A 21,887-nucleotide genomic window follows, 5' to 3' on the forward strand; every position below is an offset into this window, starting at 1 on the left:
ACAGGCATGTGCCATCACATCCAGCTAATTTTTAAATTTCTTTGTAGAGATGGGGGGGTCTCCCTATGTTGCCCAGGTGGGTCTTGAACTCCTGGACTCAAGTGATCCTCCCGCCTCAGTCTCTCAGTGGTGGGATCACAGGTGTGAGTCACCATACTTGGCAAAGTTGCCTTCTAAAGTCCTTAACAAATGTGAGGTTAGGCACAGTGGTTCACGCCTGTAATCCCAGCACTTTGGGAGGCTGGAGGATTGAGCTCAGGAGTTTGAAACCAACCTGGGCAACGTAGTGAGACCTCATCCCTACTCAAAAAGAAAAAAAAAATTTCAGGCTGAGAATGGTGGCTCACTCCTGTAATCCCAGCACTTTGAGATGCCCAAGTGGGCAGATCACAAGGCCAGGAGATCCAGGCCATCCTGGTCAACATGGTGAAACTCCTTCTCTACTAAAAATACAAAATTTAGTGGGCGTGGTGGCACGTGCCTGTAGTCCCAGCTACTCGGGAGGCTGAGGCAGGAGCATCGTTTGAACCTGGGAGTTGGAGGTTGCAGTGGCCCCAGATTGCGCCACTGCACTCCAGCCTGGCGAGAGTGAGGCTTCATCTCAAAAAAAAAAAAAGTTTTAAAAGACAAAAAAAAAGTGAACATGTACACATGCCTTGAAAAGAGAAGATAATGTGGACAAGGTGATTTGAACAGACAATAGAAACATAACTGGAAGCAAGATTCTTCTGAAGGTGCTGTAATGGCTGAATGGTTAAGACACAAACTTATCACCTTCAAAAATCAATTCATTTTATTATCTTGGTTACATTTTCCTTCGCCCTTCCCATACATCCAACACTTAAACTAGTATCAGGCATAGAGGGGACCACAGTAAGTATTCATCAAATGAATACCATGAATAAATAAATAGCTGGGGAAAAACTACTCTCATAAAGAGAATACGGATTTGTACAGGTTATTTTTGCTATTTATATTAAGTTTACATGTGCCTGTTTTGTAGTGGATATCTCGTTATCGTTAGCTCAGCACCACTTCCTTCCTCTGAAAGACAGACTGACTCTTCCATACATAGACATAGTGGGGACTGTCAAACTCTTATGGGATCCAAGTCCCAGTTGATTTGCCCAGTTGGAATCAAGTATGCAACCCCTAATTCCTCCTGTCTAAGTCGTTAATTAACCTCATTTTTTTAGTATTTGAGAGCGAACTCCCAGACAGTGGTAAACACAGAAATGCTAAACACATGGGAACTGTTAGCTGCCATGTTCTCCACCTACATCATTAAAGAAGTTCATCAGTAAAGAGAATGAAGCTAACAGGAAAGATGGTCTCCAGGGCTACTAACTCAAAACTTCAGACACTTTCTGTCCTCCTCATGGTTTATATATTCAACTTATCCTTCAATCAACATACCCCATATCCTTTCCTTTTAAAATTAAACAGCAATAGAGAGAAGGTCTTACTATGTTGCCCCCATTGGTCTTTTCAACTTTCTGGTTGAAAAGGTCTGGGATGGAGCTAGAGAAACTTCATTTATTTTTTATTTTTCTGAACCTATGGATTATACTAAAACTTTTATTTCTAGTGAGTTCCCAAGTGGTACCAATGCTGCTGGTCCAGGACCACACACTTTAAGAAACACTGGCCTACATTAAGAAAATGGCAGGCAGAGATCCTCAGAAACAAAGTCAACTCTCTACTAACACCTTGGTGGAAGAGGTGATGGACAGTGGGGAGAAGAAAGTGCTCACATAAAGTCCAATTAGCTAGGGGCAGAGTGGAGTTAATGAAAAGAAGACCTAGTCCTCATAGTCATTCAAAGACCCAGATTGACAATCTTTGCCATCTTCTGTGGCTTCCAAACTTATCCTGGATATGACCATGCAACCAGCAGTTGGGAGAAAAGAATGGAGGATCATGCAAGAAATGTTTATGGGGCAAGCCTGGATTTCTATGCCCACATTTCACTGCCTAGAACTTAGTCATATGTTCTCACAGAGATGCTGGGAGTACGGAAATGTCCCTGGTTGGGTTGCCACATCTTGGCAACATATCTTCAAAGAACAAGACTCTCTGGTAGACCCCTAGCAGTCTCTGCCTTCAAACCCCTTTCCCATTGTGGACTTAAGCAAGTCTGGGCTTAGCTTTAAAGAAAATGTGTAGCTAATGACATAGACATCTTAATTACTAAAATTAATGTCTGTAACTTAAAATGACCAAAGGACTTATTACCTGAGTGACTGGAGAAAAAAACAATTCATGGGACTTGCCTGCAAGAGTCCATTTAGGATAGGGAGAAAAGATAGTGGGTTTACAGGAGCAGTCATGAGGAAAAAATAAAGTTTCTGTTTTATAATTCTTCTGGGCTCCTCTCTATTAACATGTTACACTACCTTTTGGAACTTAAGCAAAATTTTTAATGGAATAAGTTTGAAGATTTCATAGTTTTACATTTATAGAGATTGATATCCATTATTCCTCTATCATTCTTAAATGATAAATCCCCTTTTCAAAGACGAAAACTTTTGCTGTTACTGAGGTTATCATCAAAGTTTTACTGCAACTCCAAAACATAGGAACGTCCCATACAACAGCAGCGAACACTTTGCTTTTTAAAGTGATTATTCTTAGTGCAGGGGTACTCATTGTCTATGCTTGTTATACAGTGAAATTACTGCCTATGACATCTCATAATTGAAAAAGTTGGAGTCAAGATTAAAGCTGTTTACATTTTTAGTGAAACCTCTCTTAAGACTGTCCAAAAGAAAATAAACTAATATATGAAGCTATTTATCAAAAGGAAAAAAAGAAAGATAAACATCTTTCATGGTCTTTCATTCATTTCATCAATTAGGACACACAAGGCAGCATCTTTCTCTATAATCTGATCTCTCCTATGACCTGAATTATCTCTTTGTTCATTCTGTCCAGTACAATTGTTGCTATCATCAGCATCCATTGGTTCAGTTTTTACTCTCATTCCTGCTTCTGAATGAGGCAAATCATCAGGCAAAGAAGCCAAGCAATTCTGAATCATTTCAATTACTCGTTCTAGGTGCTTTTGAAACCTCTCAGCTGTTTCAAGCCGTTGACGTTTCTGGACCTCCATCATGACTCTCAAGGTCTCTCTTGCTTGGTGGGGTCGGTATTCATTAATAAGATGATGCACGTGTACAAAAAGCAGCTTAAGATCTTCTAGTTTCTCTTCTCGTTTTATACTCCCAGGGCTCCTTATTAAAATATCTAAAAGGTCCAAGAAATTAATAAGGATAGACATATTAAGTTTTCTCAGTTCTTTCTTGTGATCAAACTGCATAGGATGAAGCCGTTCGATGCCCTGACTTTCCAAAGGGCGGATGATAAGATCATCGCATTGGAACTGATTGCCAAACATCATGTAACTATCTTTTATTGGAGGGGGAGGCTTGGGAGCTAAGCCTTCTTGAATATTTTCATCGGTATATTCCTTGATATATTGCATTGGAGGTGGTGGAAGTGCACTCACTTGCTGTGGTTCACCCATTGTGGACTATCAAGAACCTATGGACACAGACCAAAGATTTATTAGAGCCACAAAACAAACCTGTTACATTTCATAACAACAGACAGAATATTTTCTTCCTTTTCTTCCAGTAGTTTGGGGTCCAAGACAAGATGATCTCCTTGGTTTCTAAAACTAACATTTATGATAGGGAAAGTTTGCCATATTTTCTAAGTAGGCATTATATTCTCAACCTTTCACGTATTTTCCATTCTCTCCCTAATAATTTCATCAGCATAAAAAAATCTGTAGCATCTTCTGATCTCTAAAGAAAATCTTCGGCCGGGCGCGGTGGCTCACACCTGTAATCCCAGCACTTTGGGAGGCCGAGGCAGGCGGATCACAAGGTCAGGAGATCGAGACCATCCTGGCTAACAGGGTGAAACTCCGTCTCTACTAAAATACAAAAAAAATTAGCCAGGCACAGTGGCGGGTGCCTGTAGTCCCAGTCACTCAGGAGGCTGAGGCAGGAGAATGGTGTGAACTCAGGAGGCGGGGCTTGCAGTGAGCCGAGATTGCACCACTGCACCCCAGCCTGGGCGACAGGGCGAGAATCTGTCTCAAAAACAAAAACAAGAAAATCTTCTGGATTCCACGCCCCTCACCACTTATGCCCCATTTCTCTACTCTTCCATAACCAAACTACACATGTTGTCTCCCAATCTCATATCACAATCACTTTTGCTTTATGTTAGATTGATTTTCAATAGCAAATACTTACTTTATCTCTCATAAACACTGACAAAATTAACACTGCTAAATCCTAAACACATGGTATTATCCAAAGTTCCTGAATGAAATGATTCAGTTCCATACCCTTTTTGTCACAGTATACTATGCAATTTTATATGGACACATTAACTTTTTTTTTTTTTTTTTGAGACAGAGTCTTGCTCTGATGGAGTCTTGCTCTGATGCCCAGGCTGGAGTGCAGTGGTACAATCTCAGCTCACTGCAACTTCTGCCTCCTGGGCTCAAGCAATTCTCCTGCCTCAGCCTCCCAAGTAGCTGGGATTACAGGCGCACACCACCATGCCCGGCTAATTTTTGTATTTTTAGTAGAAACAGGATTTTGCCATGTTGGCCAGGTTGGTCTCTTAATTCCCCACCTCAGGTGATCCGCCCACCTTGGCCTCCCAAAGTGCTGGGATTACAGGTGTGAGCCACCGCGCCCGGCCTGTATGGACACATTAACTTCCCTATAACTATCACAGAAATTTCAAACCCCAGGTTCAAACCCAGTATCTTTTATGGCCATAATAACCTCTACTTACTCTACCTTAAGCCTAGGTATACCATCCAATGAGAAGATTCTGAAGTGCTTCTTTACACTGGTATTATCAAACACCCTCTAACATCAGGTGGGGCAAGTATTCTACTAGAAGCAATATTATACTTAGAATTCGTGAGGTACTAAGGGCAGGCATGGTGCAGCCCTGAGTTTCCACTATGCCACAGTGGTGCATAGGATGATGCAGCCTCGACCTCCCAGGCTCAAGCGATCCTCCCACCTCAACCTCCCAAGCACCTGGGAGTACAAGCATATGTCACCACGCCCAGCTAATTTTTGTATATTTTGTAGAGACAGAGTTTTGCCATGTTACTCGGGCTGGTTTTGAACTCCTGAGGTCAAGCAATCCTCCTGCCTTGGCCTCCCAAAGTGCTGGGATTACAGGTGTGAGCCACCACACCCAGCCAACATTTTAAAAACTTTTAACATAAATTCAGGTTACAGAAAAAGTGCATGAATATACAAAGAACACCATATTCTTCACTCAGATTCTCCAAATGTTAACATTTTCCTTCATTTGCTTTATTGGTTTCTCATTCCTTTACCCCTGAATACTTCAGTGTGTTTTCCCAGGACAAGAATGTTTTCTTCTACCCACAGCACAATTACCAAAATCAAGGAATTAATATTGATCTGGTACTTCAAAACACAATTTTTGACAGCTTACGTTTCATCCCACTCAAACCTTTTTAGGTGACGAGTGCTGCTCTGTACTTTCCTACACGATGTGCATTCCTGTACTTCGGTTGTCATTTTCCTAAGGCCAACTACATGACAGGTACTGCTGTTTTATGACCTCTCTAACATAATTTTCATAACAATTCTATGAATTAAGGTTGTTTATTTTGTTTTGTTTTTTGAGACAAGGTCTCAATCTGTCTCCCACGCTGGAGGGCAGTAGTACGATCAGGGCTCACCGCCACCTCTGCCTCCCGGGTTCAAGGGATTCAACTGCATGACCCTCCTGAGTAGCTAGGGACTACAAGTGCGTGCCACCATGCCCAGCTAATTTTTTATTTCTCGGTAAAGACAGGTTTTCACCATGTTGGCCAGGCTGGTCTGGAACTCCTGACCTCAGGTGATCCGCCCACCTCGGCCTCCCAAAGTGCTGGGATTACAGGTGTGAGCCACCACACGGTCCCACGAATTAAGTTCTATTATCAATTTCATTTTAGAGGTGAAGATCCCAAGTCTCAATGAGGGGAAGTGTTGCCCCAGATCAAAAGGTTAATAAACGGTACAATAGAATTCTTATCCCAGGTCCCTTTAGCTCCAAAGGGCAAGCTCTTATATCTCTAAGCCGTGAAGCATCTAATTGTACAATTAGAACTTGCATATTACAAAAATTGTATTCTTCTCTACTGTCTCTCTAGATGAAACTTTTCAAAGGCGATGGAGGTCTTATTTTATTAAAACCAGAGCCAAGCATCATAACTGGTTCTTAGACTCAAGATCCAACATCTAGTGTTTATTCTACTGGGGGAGAAGGCGCCTCGCCATAAGACCACAGATATTCCAGGGTCCCAGCCCCAGAGATCTGATTCATTCTGTCCACTGTGAATGGGCCCGAGTATGTCGCTTTAAAAACCTCTCCAGATGGACCTGACGATTAGGCTTGGTTGGAATCTACCGCCCTCGCCTGCCCCCATATCTCAGCTGTTTCACAACTGCTCCCAGAAGGAAGGGCAGGGTGGCCTACTCTCATGTTACAAAGGGCCAGAAAGGGCAAATAACTCGCCCAAGGCCACACAGCTTAGAAAAACAGAGGCGAGGGGACTAGATACCAGGTCTCCCAACCTCCACTCCGGCTCGGCGACCCCACACGGAGGAAGCCCTGGGACTGCAGAGCTGAGACCCCTCCTCCGGGCTGTCCATCTCGAGACCTCCGCGAGCAGCGGGGATGCCGCGGTCTCGCAGAGACTCGGGACAGAAAGACGAGAGAGCGTCTTCGGAGGCCGAACTCCTCCATGCCTCCCCAGTTCCCAGCCCAGTACAGAGGAAACCGCGGGGTCCAGAAGAAAAAAACGCACACACGCGCGGGCCACAAGCCGTTGCCGCCCACTCACCTCAGCTCTGGTTTTACACTGGTAGCCGCCTTCCCCTCTGCAGCCGTAACTAATTTCCGTTCTCCTCCTGGAAGAAGCCATCGACCCTGTCCTTGATTGGCTGTAGGAGCTGTCCTTTAACGAGATTCTAGATCCGCCTCAGACCGATCGCTCGATATTGCGCCTGCGTATATTCGACTCCTCCCATCCCTACCCCTTTTACTGACTTAAAAGTAGTAGCTGAGGGTTGTTTCTTTAAGGCATGAAATTAAACAAGACACCTTATTGCTTTATTTTTTATAGACCCCTTATTAACTAGAAACAATCTTATATTTTAATGTGTAACATGCTCTTGTAAGACTTCCATGAATTTAGACATTTATGACGCGAAAATAACCTCTCAAAGAAAACCTAGCAAAGGCGCCTGCGCGTGTTCCACCCGGTTCCGGTACCACTCTTCTACTGACAGTCGCGGCTGGTAGTTCCATTCCTTTTGTCTTTTCTTTTTTAATTTAACCCATACAATGAAGACATCTTACATATAAATTCGAAAATATAGATATGCAGGGTTTTTTGTTGGTTTATTTTATTTTATTTATTTATTTTTTTTTCTTTGAGACGGAGTCTCTTTCGCCCAGGCTGAAGTGCAGTGGCGCGATTTCGGCTGCTGCAACCTCAGTCTCCGGGTTTCAAGCGATTCGCGTGCCTCAGCCTACCAAGTAGCTGGGATTACAGGCATGTGCCACCACACCCAGCTAATTTTTTTTTTTCCTCTTTGTATTTTTAGTAGAGACAGGGTTTCACCGTGTTGGTGAGGCTGGTCTCGAGCTCCTGACCTACAGTGATCCGCCCGCCTTGGCCACCCAAAGTGCTGGAATTATGGGCATGAACCACCTAGCCCGGCCTCCCCCGTTTTAATTCCCCCGCACATATAAATTTATTTCCTGAAGAAATTCATCCTCACCGCTGACCCCAATATGTCCTGCACCTGTGACTTCCAATGGTTGTTCCCAGTCTTCATTTTACTCCATCTGTCAGCAGCATTTGGCACATTTGGTTATCTGGATTGCCCCAAGACTCGGTTCTCCAACCACTTCTCAGTCAGATATCACCCAGATACATGCAGGCCGTGGAACACTGTTTCCTCTGCACTTCAGACCCTCATATCCAGTAGTGACAGACATCTTTACCCAGTTGCCCTTTACTCAATTGCAAATGTTCAATCTAAGGAATCACCTTTTTCTCCTTTCTCCCATACCCCACCGAGACTACCATACCAGCCTTTTGCATTAGCTCTATTTAAAAATAAGTAAATAAAGTTCCAAATATGACTGACCACCGTCCCCACTGGTATGGTCCTATGCCATGCTGCCATTATCTCTCATCTGGATTTCTTTGATTTTTGTCCTGCCTTCGTCTATTTACCACACCTTCTTAAAATATAAGACCAGTCTTAACGTTCTTCTATTCAAAATCTTCCAACGCTTTCTACTACTTTTAGAATAAAATCTGACATCCTCCCCCGGCCTCTATAATAGGCCCTACAAAATTGCCAAGTACATCCCAGTCTTGGGGGCCGATGCATTTGCCTGGAACTCTTTCCATAGATATTCACACGTCTCATTTCCTTATTTCTCTCCCTTTTTTTTTTTTTTTTTTTTTTTTTTTTTTTTTTTTTTTGTATTTTTAGTAGAGATGGGGTTTCACCGTGTTAGCCAGGATGGTCTCAATCTCCTGACCTTGTGATCCGCCCGCCTCGGCCTCCCAAAGTGCTGGGATTATAGGCGTGAGCCACCGTGCCCGGCTTCGTTTCCTCATTTCATTCAGGTTTCTGGTCAAATGTGACCTCAAAGAGTTCTGGGGTTACACTACTCTATACAAAATAGCACATCCCCAATCTTTCTCTTGGGAGATGCCCCTGAAACCCTTACTGTGTATTATATTTTTTTCATAGAACCTCTCATCATCTGAAATCATCTTATATTTATGTATTTTATTGCCTTTCTTATCCATCAAAAATACCAGGTTTATGAGCATGGGACCTTTGTTTCATTTACTGCTGTTTTGTTTGAACCTACATACAAGAGTGGCTGAAATTGACAAATACTCAAAGAGCGTTTATTGAATAAGGAACAAAATGAATACAATCATCACTTTCAAATAAATTCGTAGTGTGGCTTTGGTGGTTTTACCACAGTCTTTTTAGCCAAAGCCTCATTGTGTTAAATTATATTTCTCCCAATTTTAGCCAATATAACTACACAGGATGATGAGCATCCCAGTGCATATATGTTTGTGCATGTATCCAATTTTGTTCTTTAGAATAAATTTCTAGAAATAGAATTACTGGGCCCAAAGGTGCAGTGTCTTAACAGTTAGTAGCAGAATCAAGGCTAGAATCTTGGACTCTTGATTATCAATCTAGTGTTCTTTCCAATAAACTTCAAATGAATAATGGATATGAAGTGCATATCATGAGAAGGGCTAGTGACAATATGATGTGTGTTAAACATTTAATTATGTGACTATATTTGCAGAATCTCGATGGAAAGCTTATTCCTTAAAGATGCCTACTGCAGCTTAACAAGGAATATGCTCATTGAATAAATATGTATTGTGTATCTGTTGTGCCGGCACTGGTCTGGAAGTCTAAAGAAACAGACAAAAGCCAGTGGGGCCTTTGAAAAAGGTGTTCTCATGGCCGGACGCAGTGGCTCACGCCTGTAATCCCAGCACTTTGGGAGGCCGAGGTGGGCGGATCACGAGGTCAGAAGATCGAGACTATCCTGGTTAATACGGTGAAACCCTGTCTCTACTAAAAATACAAAAAAAATTAACCAGGCGTGGTGGCAGGCGCCTGTAGTCGCAGCTACTTGGGAGGCTGAGGCAGGAGAATGGTGTGAACCCGGGAGGCGGAGCGTGCAGTGTACCAAGATTGTGCCACTGCACTCCAGCCTGGGTGACAGAGCGAGACTTCGTCTCAAAAAAAAAAAAAAAAAAGACAAGAAAAAGGTGTTCTCTCTAGAAGGTGCTCTAGAGAGACACAGACAAGGAATATGCAAACAAGTAAAAACTTCGAATAGCGACAAGGGCTATGGGGGAGAGTATAATACAGATTAACATGATAGTGACATGGGTTGGGGGATAGCTACTTTACACAGGGTGGTCACGGTAGCCTCTCACAGAAGGTTAACTCTGGAAACAAGATATGAAGGAGTGAATTGTGCAGAGATCTGGGAGACAGCAAATGCAAAGAGCGTGGGGCTGCCATGATCTTTCTGAATTAGAGACAGGAAGGGAGCCTGTGTGCTCCCTAACTAGTGAGCAAAGAAAGAAAGAGCGGGGGAGATGAAAGGGTAGAAATGGGCAAAGATGCACGGTAACCGACTTCTTGCCTCCCTTAGGATCTTGGCACATTATAGAAAACATCGCTATCATTTGAACCTAAATGGCAAGCAGAAATTTTTAGTTTCCACCCTACTGATTTTTTAAAATTTAGGTTTATTGAGGGATACTTCACATAGAATAAAATTAACTCTAGGTGAATAGTTATGTGAGTTTTGATAAATACACACTGGCATAAAACCACTACCACCTGGATTAAGATGTAGAATATTTCATCACCCCAACAACTTTTTTTTTTTTATTCGATTCCTTCCCTTTATCCCCATCCTCTAGTAACCACTGATCTGATTTCTGCTCATATAGTTTTACCTTTTCCAGAATGTCATGTAAATGAAATTAGAAAGTATGCAGTCTTTGGTATCTGGTTCCTTTCACCTAGCATAATACTTTTGAAGTCCATCAATGTTGTTCAATGTATAATACTTTGTTCCTTTTTACAGATAAGGAATATTCCATTGTATGAATGTACTGTAATTCATGTATTGATTCACTGGTTAATAGACATTTGGGTGATTTCAGTTTGAGGTGATTATTAGCAAAACTACTATAAACATTCCCATGCAAGTCAATTGTGTGGACATATGTTTTCATTTCTTTTGGATAACAACATAATGATACAATTGCTGGACCTTATAATAATTATGTATTTAACTATATGAGAAACTACCAAGCAGTTTTCTAAAGAGGCTGCTTATTTTTCATTTCTCAGCAATCTCTAGGAGGTATAGTTGCCCTCAATCTGCACTTGGTATTATCCTTTTATTTTTTACTTTTTGCTATTCTAATATCTGTATAATGATTTTAATTTGCATTTCCTTCATATTAGATATCTTTCATGTGTTTACTGGCCATATATATCTTTTCTTTGGTGAACTGTGTGTTCAAAATTTTTGCCCAATTTTTAAATTGGCATGTTTTCTTACTATTGAATTGTAAAGGCACACACACAAATACACACAAGGTATAAGTCCTTGATCAGATATGTCTTTTACAAATATTTTCTCCTAGTCTGTGGTTAATCATTTCATTTTTTAAGTGTCTTTCAGCAAGCAGAGTTTTTTCTTTGTGATGACCAGTTTATCAATCATTTTCTTTCATGGTTCATACTTTTTGTGTCCTTTCCAAGAATCTTGGCCTAACTCAAAGTCACAAAGATTTTTCCTCTGTTTTCTTCTACAAGTTTTCTAATTTTAAGTTTTACATTTAGGTCTATGATCCTTTTTGGGTTAATTTTTGTATTTGATGCCCGGTAAGGGTCAAAATTCCTTTTATTTGTTTATTTATGCTTATGCAAGTCCAATTGTTGCAGCAACTTGTTAATTTTGTTGGCCTTACTACCTCTGTCATTGGTAGACAGGTTTATAGATAATAATCTCTGAGCATCTGTTAGTCAGTTACATTGTATCTTTGGCTTGCTGATCAACCCGAGCAGAATAATTGGAAGACAGCAAGTAAAAATTTTTATCTCCAAGCTGGGTAAGCTGGCATGCACCTGGGGTCCCAGTTACTTGGAAGGCTGATGTGGGAGGATTGCTTGAGCCGTGCTAGTGCCACTCTACTTCAACCTAAGCAACAGAGTGAAACTCTGCCAAAAAAAAAAAAAAAAAAAAAAAAAAGACTGGGCACGGCGGCTCACACCTGTAATCCCAACACTTTGGGAGGCCGAGGTAGGCAGATCACCTGAGGTCAGGAGTTCAAGACCAGCCTAATCAACATGGAGAAACCCCATTTCTACTAAAAATACAAAATTATCCAGGCATGGTGGCACACACCTGTAATCCCAGCTACTCAGGAGGCTGAGGCAGGAGAATCACTTGAACCCGGGAGGCAAAGTTTGCAGTGAGCCAAGATTGCACAATTGCACTCCAGCCTGGGCAACAAGAGTGAAACTCCGTCTCAAAAAAAGAAAAGGAAAGGAAAGGAAAAAAGAAAATAAAAATTTCATCTCCACTCCCTGCTTCTTCCTGATTTTTATAAGGTCATATACTGTATACGGTTTTAACGATGCTTTTTTTTTTTTTAAGACAGACTCTTACTCTGTCACCCAGGCTGCTGTGCAGTGGTGTGATCTCTGCTCACTGCAGCCTCTGCCTCTCAGGTTCAAGTGATTCTGCTGCCTCAGCCTCCCGAGTAGCTGGGACTGTAGATGCGCACCACCACGTCCAGCTAATTTTTTTACTTTTATAGAAATGGGGTTTCACCATGTTGTCCAGGCTGGTCTCGAACTCCTCACTTCAGGTGATCCACCCATCTTGGCCTCCCAAAGTGCTGGGATTACAGGCATGAGCCACCATCCCCGGCCTTAATGATGCACTTTGGATGAGAGACATTGCTAATGTATTTTTCTTTCCTGCAGTCTGCAGTATAGTTTCAATTCCTAATCACTATTTTGTTGTTGTTGTTACTTCATGGGTGCTAATGACCTTATCACTGACAATGTCAACAATCCAGATCTGTGTGCAGCACACATGGGTGGGGAGAGTGCTTGTGCTTTGCTTTGCCTACGACATTTTTTCCTACCAGCAGGGGGAAGCAGCAACCCTGGCATTTGGAAATAATCCCCAGTTTAAACTTTCCTATGAGAAAGATTTGTGTCCCACATATTGGGTCCTGCTGAGAGACATTGTCAGTTATCACTTGTGGGCTGAAGAACCTAAAATGAATTTGTAATCCTACAAAAAGGCAAGTAAGCCATTTTGAATTATTTGTTGTAGCTGTCACTGTTAAAATCTACAATTACATTATGTGGAATTTCACCAGAGGAAAAAAAATAGCCATGCCATCATCATACCTGTTCTTTAAATTATCACAAAATATACCCATTATGGCTGGGCGCAGTGGCTCACACTTTTAATCCCAGCAGTTTGGGAGGCTGAAGCAAGTGGATCACCTAAAGTCAGGAGTTCGAGATCAGCCTGGCCAACATGGGGAAGCCCTGTCTCTACTAAAAATGCAAAAATTAGCCAGGCGTGATTATGTGAGCCTATAATCCCAGCTACTCAGGAGCCTGAGGCAGGAGAATCACTTGAACCCAGGAGGCAGAAGTTGCAGTGAGCTGAGATTGTACCATTGCACTCCAGCCTGGGCAACAGAGCAAGACTCCATCTCAACAACAACAAAAAATATCTGTTTTATTGATTCATTGATTGATTGATTTTCTATACACTCCCTAAAGGATCTGGGCTGCATCCAATCCGTTTAAGTTCCCTCTTGAAGATCCATCTCAAAGGTGGCCTTCTCCAAAAGGTTTCTCTAAGTTCACCCAAATAAAAGTTACCTCTCACCCACTCAAAGCCTCTTTCCTTTACTTCTTACAGCACTCCTGTAGCTAAAGTTGTAATTATTCGCATGTATTATTTCTATGACTGTAGCTAAGTTCCTGACTTATCTGGGCATCCCCTTAACAATCCCTGGAATTACCTCACACATGGCCAATGTTGAATATATTTTTGTTCAAAGACAGATTTGAGCAAAAGCAAAAGGAAGAGGAAAAAAAATCTCCTGAATGGTGTGTGTACAAATGTGAGCTACCTGCTTTCAGTGTAGCTTCACATCAGGATCAAGACTAGGTGGAGGTGTAAAAGGAACATGCCTCATGTACAAAATTAAGGAGGAGCAAACTCAGTAATCAAGAAAAATAATATTGGCCAGGCGCGGTGGCTCATACCTGTAATCCCAGCACTTTGGGAGGCTCACGCAGGTGAATCACTTGAACCTGGGAGGCGGAGGTTGCGGTGAGCTGAGATTGCATCATTGCACTCCAGCCTGGGCAACAAGAGCAAAACTCTGTCTCAAAAAAAAAAAAAAAAAAAAAGATAAGTAATATCTTAATGCAATATTTTAAATAAAAAAATTAAGAGAAAAACTCATGATCTACAAAATATTACGATTTCTTTTCGGCTCTCACAACCTCCACCTCCTGGGTTCAAGCAATTTTCCTGCTTCAGCCTCTTGAGTAGCTGGGATTCCAGGCATGTACCACCATGCCCGACTAATTTTGTATTTTTAGTAGAGATGGGGTTTCTCCATGTTGGCCAGGCTGGTCTCGAACTGCCAACCTCAGGTGATCCGCCTGCCTCGGCCTCCCAAAGTGCTGGGATTACAGGCATGAGCCACCACGCTCAGCCAAAATATTACAATTTTAAATAAAGACAGGATTAGTAGTTCACATTCCACCATTTAAAGAAGAGAGGTTTTTCATGCTACTGTAAAAAGCCAGAATTATTTTCCCGAGGGTATGGGTAGTAGTGCCCTTATAGACAGGATTTTAAAGTTTAATGATGCATTTATTCACCCCCTATATATATTATATATCATATAGATTTTAACATAGATTTGTAATATATATTAAAACATATATTACAAAAAATCTATATATTATATAATATATGTTATATATAATAAAAATTATATATAATATATAAATTATGTATTATGTGTTATATATTTTATATGTTATATATTTTATACATAATGCATATTATGTATTTTAATATATTATATATCTTTGGTGAATGGATGTATTATTAGGAAATAAATATTTTGAGACAGCGTCTCACTTTATCACCCAGGCTGGAGTGCAGTGGCAGGATCTCGGCTCACTGCAACCTCTGCTTCCCAGTCTCAAGTGATTCTCCCACTTCAGCCTCCAGAGTAGCTGTGACTACTGGCATGTGCCAACATGCCCAACTAATTTGGATATTTCTTGTAGAGACAGGGTTTTGCCATGTTGCCCAGGCTGGCATTCACCCAATATTTATTACTCACTTACTACATGCCAGCTACTGTCCTAGGTGCTGCAGGCACAGTGACCCAACACATGGCAAGTTCAGGTGCTACTTCCCTGCAGTTATCTGGGAAAGTCTTTATCCACTTGAGTCTACCCTGCTTCAGGTCCAAGATGAACTTCTCTTAGAACTTGGGCTTCCGACAGAGACAGATTTTATGAATTCTGACTCCTGTGGGTTTCTTTACCCCATTCAGACTCCAGTCTGTGTATTGCACAGAATTTGACTATCTTCCCTCTTGTCTCCTTTCCTTTGCCTCTCTATTATCTTCCACCACCTCTGACACCTGAGTCCCAGTTTGTCTTCCAACATATGTTAACCTGAGAATCCCCACAAATCAAGCAGGGTAAAGCAGAATGGAAAAGAGTCTGACCTGAGATTCCATAGACCTGATTTCAACCAGTCAGATGGGTAACCTCAAGCAAGACACATTTTTCTCAGTAAAGTGAGAACCTCAGGTCAAACCAGTGGCCTCCAAGTCAGGGAAATGCATTCCAGGTGTCCCCTGAGGCAAAGGGGAACCAAGCTGGTGGGGCTTCAGGCTGCCCACTCTACCCCTACTTTCAGAACAGGGAGCCCTCACCTTCATCTTTTTCGTTTACTAAGTTCCATTTATGATTTTATACTTTTTTAAAAGACCAATATGTGCAAAAGTTTGACAAACACTGAATCATATAATCTCCAAATTTCTTTGAGATTTGGTATTGATTAGTACTGTTATTACCTCCCTATGTATTTATTGTTGATTGTATGCAAATTAGAGAAAGCAATCTCACAGATTTCAAAGTGCATTTGAAGAGTCATGTCTAATGAGGGAGTAAAACTTTTCTTCCAAGGGATTAAAAAGATGCCCTGTAATTCCATAACCAGTCTACCTTTTTCCCTTTTTCTATAATTAAAAACTTTTTTTTTTTTTTAAATGGAGTCTCGCTCTGTCACCCAGGCTGGAGAGCAATGGCGCGATCTTGGCTCCTGGATTCAAGCAATTCTCCTGCCTCAGCCTCCCAAGTAGCTGGGATTACAGGTGCCTGCCACCACACCAGCTAGTTTTGTATTTTTAGTATCAAGATGGGATTTCACCATGTTGGTCAGGCTGGTCTCGAACTCCTGACCTCACGTGATCCTCCCACCTCAGCCTCCCAAAGTACTGGGAATACATGCATAGGCCACCATGCTCGGCCAATAAGAACATACTTTTAATAGAGACGGGGTTTTATCATGTTGCCCAGGCTGGTCTTGAACTCCTGGACTCAAGGTATCTGCCCACCTCAGCCTCCCAAAGTGCTGGGATTACAGGCATGAGCCTGTAATGCCCAGCCAACCAGTCTACTTTACTTTTTAAATAGACTATTTTTTAGAGGAGTTTTAGGTTAACAGCAAAGCTGAGTGGAAAGTACAAAGAGTTCCTATATACCCGCTCCCCCGACACACTCACAGCCTCCACTGTCATCGACATCCTGCACCAGAGTGGTGCATTTGATTTTGATGAGCCGACATTGACACGTCGTTAGTACCTAAAGTCCATAGTTCACACTGGGCTTCACTCTTGGTGTTGTACACTATGGGTTTGACGATACATAATGACATATATTCATTATGGTACCAAAGACAATAGTTTCACTGCCATAAAAATCCCTTGTGCTCTGCAGTGTCCTCCCTGTCACCAAATCCCTGGATATCATTATCTTTTGTTTGTTTGGGAGTTTTTTGTATGTTTTATTTTATTTCATGTTTTAGATTCATAATCTCACTCTGTTGCCCAGGCATTGGCACAATCGTAGTTCACTGCAGCCTCAAACTCCTGGGCTCAAGCATTCTCCCACCTCCTTCTCCTGGGTAGCTGAGACTACAGGTGTGCACCGTCATTTGTGGGTAACTTTAACATATTTATTATTATTTTTTGAGACAGAGTGTCACTATGTCACCCAGGCTGAAGTGCAGTGGTGTGATCATGCCTCATGCAGCCCCAACATCCCAGGCTCAGATGATCCTCCCACCTCAGCTTCCTGAGTAGCTGGGACCACAGCATGCCTGCATGTACCACCATGTGTGACTTTTTTTTTTTTTTTTTTTTTGAAGAGATGAAGTCTCACCATGTTGCCCAGGATGGTCTCAAACTCCTGGGCTCAAAAGATCCTTCTGCCTTGACCTCCCAAAGTGCTGATATTACAGGTGGGCATGAGCCACACGTCCAGCTGACTTTTTATTGTCCCCATAGTTTTGCCTATTTTATCCAGAATCATACAATATGTTGTCTTTTCTGACTGGCTTCTTTTACTTGGTAATATATATTTAAGGTCTCCTTTCTTTATTTTTGTGGATTTATAGCTGATTTCTTTGTATTACTTAATAGTATTTTGTTGTACCACAGGTTATCTATTCACCTACCGAAGGACTTGGTTGATTCCAAGTTTTGACAATTATGAATACAACTGCTATAAACTATGTGTAACTTTTTGTTTGGATGGGAGTTTTCAACTCGTTCGTGTAAATACCTAGGAGCCTGATTGTTGGGTCACACGGTAAGAGTATGTTTGGTTTTGTAAGACACTACCAAAATGTCTTCCAACATGGCTGTACCATTTTGCACTCTCATTAGCAATGAACGTGAGTTCCTGTTGTTCTACATCCTCAACAGCTTTTGTTGGTGGTGGTGTTTTGGATGTTAGTGGTTCTAATAGTTATGCATGACATCTCATTGTGCTGGGCATGGTGGCTCATGCCTGTAATTCCAGCACTTAGGGAGGTTGAGGCAGGAGAATCACTTGAAGCCAGGGGTACAGAGACACTTCATTGTTGTTGTAATTTGTTAATGGCATATGATTTTGAACATCTTTTCACATGCTTATCTGCCATCTGTATATCTTCTTTGGTCAGGTGTCTCTTGAAATCTTTTGCTGATTTATTAATCATGTTGTTCATTTTCTTATTATTGAGTTTTAAGAGCTCTTTGTATATTTTGGACAACAGACCTTTATCAGATACGTCTTCTGTAAATATTTTCTTGTAGCCTGTAGCTTGTCTTCTCATCCTCTTGTCCTTCACAGAACAGACTTCTTTTTTTTCATGCAGAACATATGAGATGATTCAAGCAGCATTTTTAATTTTAATGAAGTCAGCTTATTGATTCTTTCTTTCATGGACCATTCCGTTGGTGTTGTATCTAAAAACTGATTGCCAAAACCAAGGCCATCTAGATGATCTCTTATGTTGTCATCTAGAAGTTTCATTTTGTGTTAATTTCTAGAAGATTCATGTCTTCTAGAAGATTCATTTTGTGTTAATTTTTGGGAAGAGTGTAAGGTCTGTCCCTAGATTCAATTTTTTGCATATGGATGTCTGGATGTTCCAGCACCACTTGTTGAAAAGACTCTCCTTTCATCATTGAACTGCCTTTGCTCCTTTGTCGAAGATCGGTTAACTATATTTGTGTGAGTCTATTTCTAGGCTCTCTATTGTCTTCCATTGACCCATTTGTCTATTCTTTCACCAGTACCACACTGTCTCAATTGCTGTGGCTTTGTAGGCTTGAAGTCTAGTAGTGTCAGTTCTCTAACTTCATTCTCTCTCTGTATGATATTGGCTATTCTGGGTCTTTTGCCTCTCTATGGAAACTTTAGAATCAGTTTGTCAATATCCATGAAATAACTTGGTGGGTAAATTAAGATTTTTAATTTGAGATACTTATAGATTCACATGTAATTTTAAGAAGTAACAGAGAAATCCCTTGCACACTTTGCCCAGTTTACCCCAATGGTAACATCTTGCAAAACTTTAGTACAATATCACAACCAGGATATTGACAGAAATATAGTCAAGATACAGTTCCATCACTAAAAGGTCCCTCATAATGCCCTTCATAGCACATCTACCTCCCTCCTGTTCCTACCTCCCCCTTAACTCATGACAACCACTAATCTGCTGTTCATTTCTATGATTTTTTAGTTTCAAGAATGTTATATAAATGGAATCAATCAGTATATTACCTTTGGTGGATTACTTTTTTAGTTAGCATATTCTCTGGAGATTCATCTATGTTGTTGCATGAATAAATAGTGCATTCCATTTTTTGACTGAATATTATTCCATGGTATGGATGTACGACAAGTGGGTTTTACATCTGTGTTGTCTTCAGTGTATGGATATTACAAAGAAAGCCACTATGAACATATGTTTACAAGTTTTTGTGTGAATGTAAGTCTTCATTTCTCTGAGATAAATGCCAAGGGGTACAATTGCTGGGTTGCATGGTAGTGGCATGTTTAATTTTTAAGTAACTACCAGCCTGGCATGGTGGCTCATGCCCGTAATCCCAACACTTTGAGGGGCTGAGGTGGGTGAATCACTTGAAGTCAGGAGTTTGAGACCCACCTGGCCAATATGGTGAAACCCCCTGTCTCTATTAAAGTTTAAAAAATTAGCTGTGCATGGTGGCACATGCCTGTAATCCCAGCTACTCGGGAGACTGAGGCAGAGGAATCACTTGAACCCAGGAGGTGGAGGTTGCAGTGAGCCGAGATCCCACCACTACACTCCAGTCTGGGGAACACATTGAGACACTGTCTCAAAAAAAAAAAAAGGAACTACCAGACTGTTTTCCTCATTGGCTTACTTTACGTGCCCACTAGCAATGTGTGGGTGGTATAGTTTCTCTGGTTTTAATCATAATTTGGTGTTGTTCCTTATTTATTATTTTTGTTTTAATCATTCTAATATGTGTATAGCAGTATCTATATGTATATAGTATTAAACCACCGTGGCTTTAATGTGCATTTCCCTAATGACTAATGATGCTGAATATTTTCTCATGGGCTTATGTACTATCTGTATATCCTCTGAAAAAATTTTATCTTGATATATTTTCCCCATTTTCTAATTGGACTGTTTTTTTTTAATGTTGAATTTTGAGAGTTCCTTATATATTCTACATACTAGTCCTTTATGGAATATGTAGTTTGCAAATATTTGCTCCAGTTTTTAGCCTGTCTTTATTCTTTTCCCCAGGTCATTCATAGAGTGAAAGTTTTTAATTTTGGAGGAGCCTAGCTTATCAATATTTCCCTTTATTAGTTATACTTTTGGAGTTGAGTTTAATAACTCTTTCCTAGTCCTAGTTTCCAAAGACCTCCCCCATGTTTCTTTCCTAAAAGTTTTACAGTTTTCTGTTTTTAAAGTAAGTCAGTGATCTATTTTGAGTTCATTTTTTAAAATAAGGTATGAGCCTAGGTCAAGGTTAATTTTTTTGCCTATGGATGTCTGATTGTTCCTGCACCATATGTGCAAAAGTCTATTTTTTTAAATTACTCTTGCACTTTTATTTTTAAAAATCCATCAGCCATATTTGTATAGATCTATTTCTGGGTATTCTATTCAGTTCCATTCAGCTATCTGTTTTATCCCTCCATCCGTAACTTACAGTCTTGATTGCTATAGCTGTATAACTAGTCCTAAAATTAGGTAGACTGATTTATCCCACTCTATTCTTTTTTCCACAACTGTTCTATTCCCATTCCTTTCCCATTCCATATAAATTTTAGAATAATCACTTCTAAATCTACAAAATAACTAGGATTTTGATAGAAATCATATTAAATCTGTATATTACTTTGGGGAAAACTGACATTTTTACTATGTTGAGACATCCAATCCATGAACCTCATATGTTTCTCCATTGACTTAGATCTTTTTAAATTTCTTTCTTCAGGTTGGGCATGGTGGCTCAAGCCTGTAATCCCAGCACTTTGGGAGGCCAAGGCAGGTGGATCACTTGAGGTCAGGAGCTCAAGACGAGCCTGGCCAACATGGCAAAACTCTGTCTCTACTAAAAATACAAAAATTGGTTGTCCATAGTGGTGTGTACCTGTAATCCCAGCTACTTGGGAGGCTGAGGCAGGAGATTTACTTGAACCCAGGAGGCAGAGGTTGCAGTGAGCTGAGATTGCACCACTGCACTCTAGCCTGGGCAACAGAGCAAGACTCTGCCTCAAAAAAAAAAAAAAAAAAAAATTAGGTTGGGTGCAGTGGCTCACGCCTGTAATCCCAGCACTTTGGGAGGCTGAGGCGGGCAGATCACCTGAGGTCAAGAGTTCAAGACCAGCCTGGCCCACACAGCAAAAACCCATCTCTACAAAAAATACAAAAATTGGCCAGGGGTGGCGGCACATGCTTGTAGTCTCAGCTATTCAGAAGGCTGAGGTGGGAGGATTGCTTGAGCCTAGGAATTTGACGTTTATGTGAGCCAAGACTGTGCCACTGCACTCCAGCCTGGGCGACAGAGCAAGACCCTGTCTCAAACCAAAAAAAAAGAAAGAAAAAGTAAAAGAAAAAACCTCTTTGTCTTTTCTAGAAAGTGTATGCATGCAGTGCTAATTCCTTTACTTACCTGTATCCCACACGTTTTGATATGATTTCTATTTCTATTTTATTTCTGGAGTCTCACTCTGTTTCCCAGCCTGGAGTACAGAGGCATAATCATGGCTCATTGCTACTTCGAACTCATAGGCTCAAGCAAACCTCTTGTCTCAACCTCCCAAAGTGCTGGAATTATAGACATGAGCCACCGTGCCCTGCAAATTCAATGTAATTTTTATTTCCCTTTAGACTACCTTTTTGACCCTCTTTTACCACTTAGATTCTAACAACACAGTTCTAAGTGTTTGGAGATTTTCCTGTTACCTTTCTGTTATTGATTTCTAGTTTGATTCTATTGTGGTCAGAAAACACATTGTATTATTTCAATTCTTTTAAAGTTGTTGAAGTTTCTTTTATGGCCCAGGATGTTGTCCTGATCTTGGTATACATTCTGTGGTATCTTG

The 21,887-nt window shown here is 41.0% G+C and overlaps 1 protein-coding gene across 1 annotated transcript; it reads right to left on the reverse strand.

Annotated features, from left to right (window-relative positions):
* Window positions 1-1,527: 1,527 nt before the first annotated feature.
* Window positions 1,528-6,993, reverse strand: MED7 (mediator complex subunit 7). The gene is made up of 2 exons (XM_010363417.2): window positions 6,902-6,993; window positions 1,528-3,543 (listed from the first exon to the last, which is right to left on the reverse strand). The coding sequence occupies exon 2, from the start codon at window positions 3,524-3,526 to the stop codon at window positions 2,828-2,830; it is 699 nt and encodes a 232-aa protein (XP_010361719.1). The 5' UTR covers window positions 3,527-3,543; window positions 6,902-6,993; the 3' UTR covers window positions 1,528-2,827.
* Window positions 6,994-21,887: the final 14,894 nt, after the last annotated feature.

Source organism: Rhinopithecus roxellana, chromosome 3 (genome assembly GCF_007565055.1).
Source record: "Rhinopithecus roxellana isolate Shanxi Qingling chromosome 3, ASM756505v1, whole genome shotgun sequence".
Taxonomy (NCBI): Eukaryota; Metazoa; Chordata; class Mammalia; order Primates; family Cercopithecidae; genus Rhinopithecus; species Rhinopithecus roxellana.

Excerpts from the sequence above, each read along its gene's own strand:
- MED7 (XM_010363417.2), bottom strand. The coding sequence starts at position 3,526 with ATGGGTGAACCACAGCAAGTGAGTGCACTTCCACCACCTCCAATGCAA.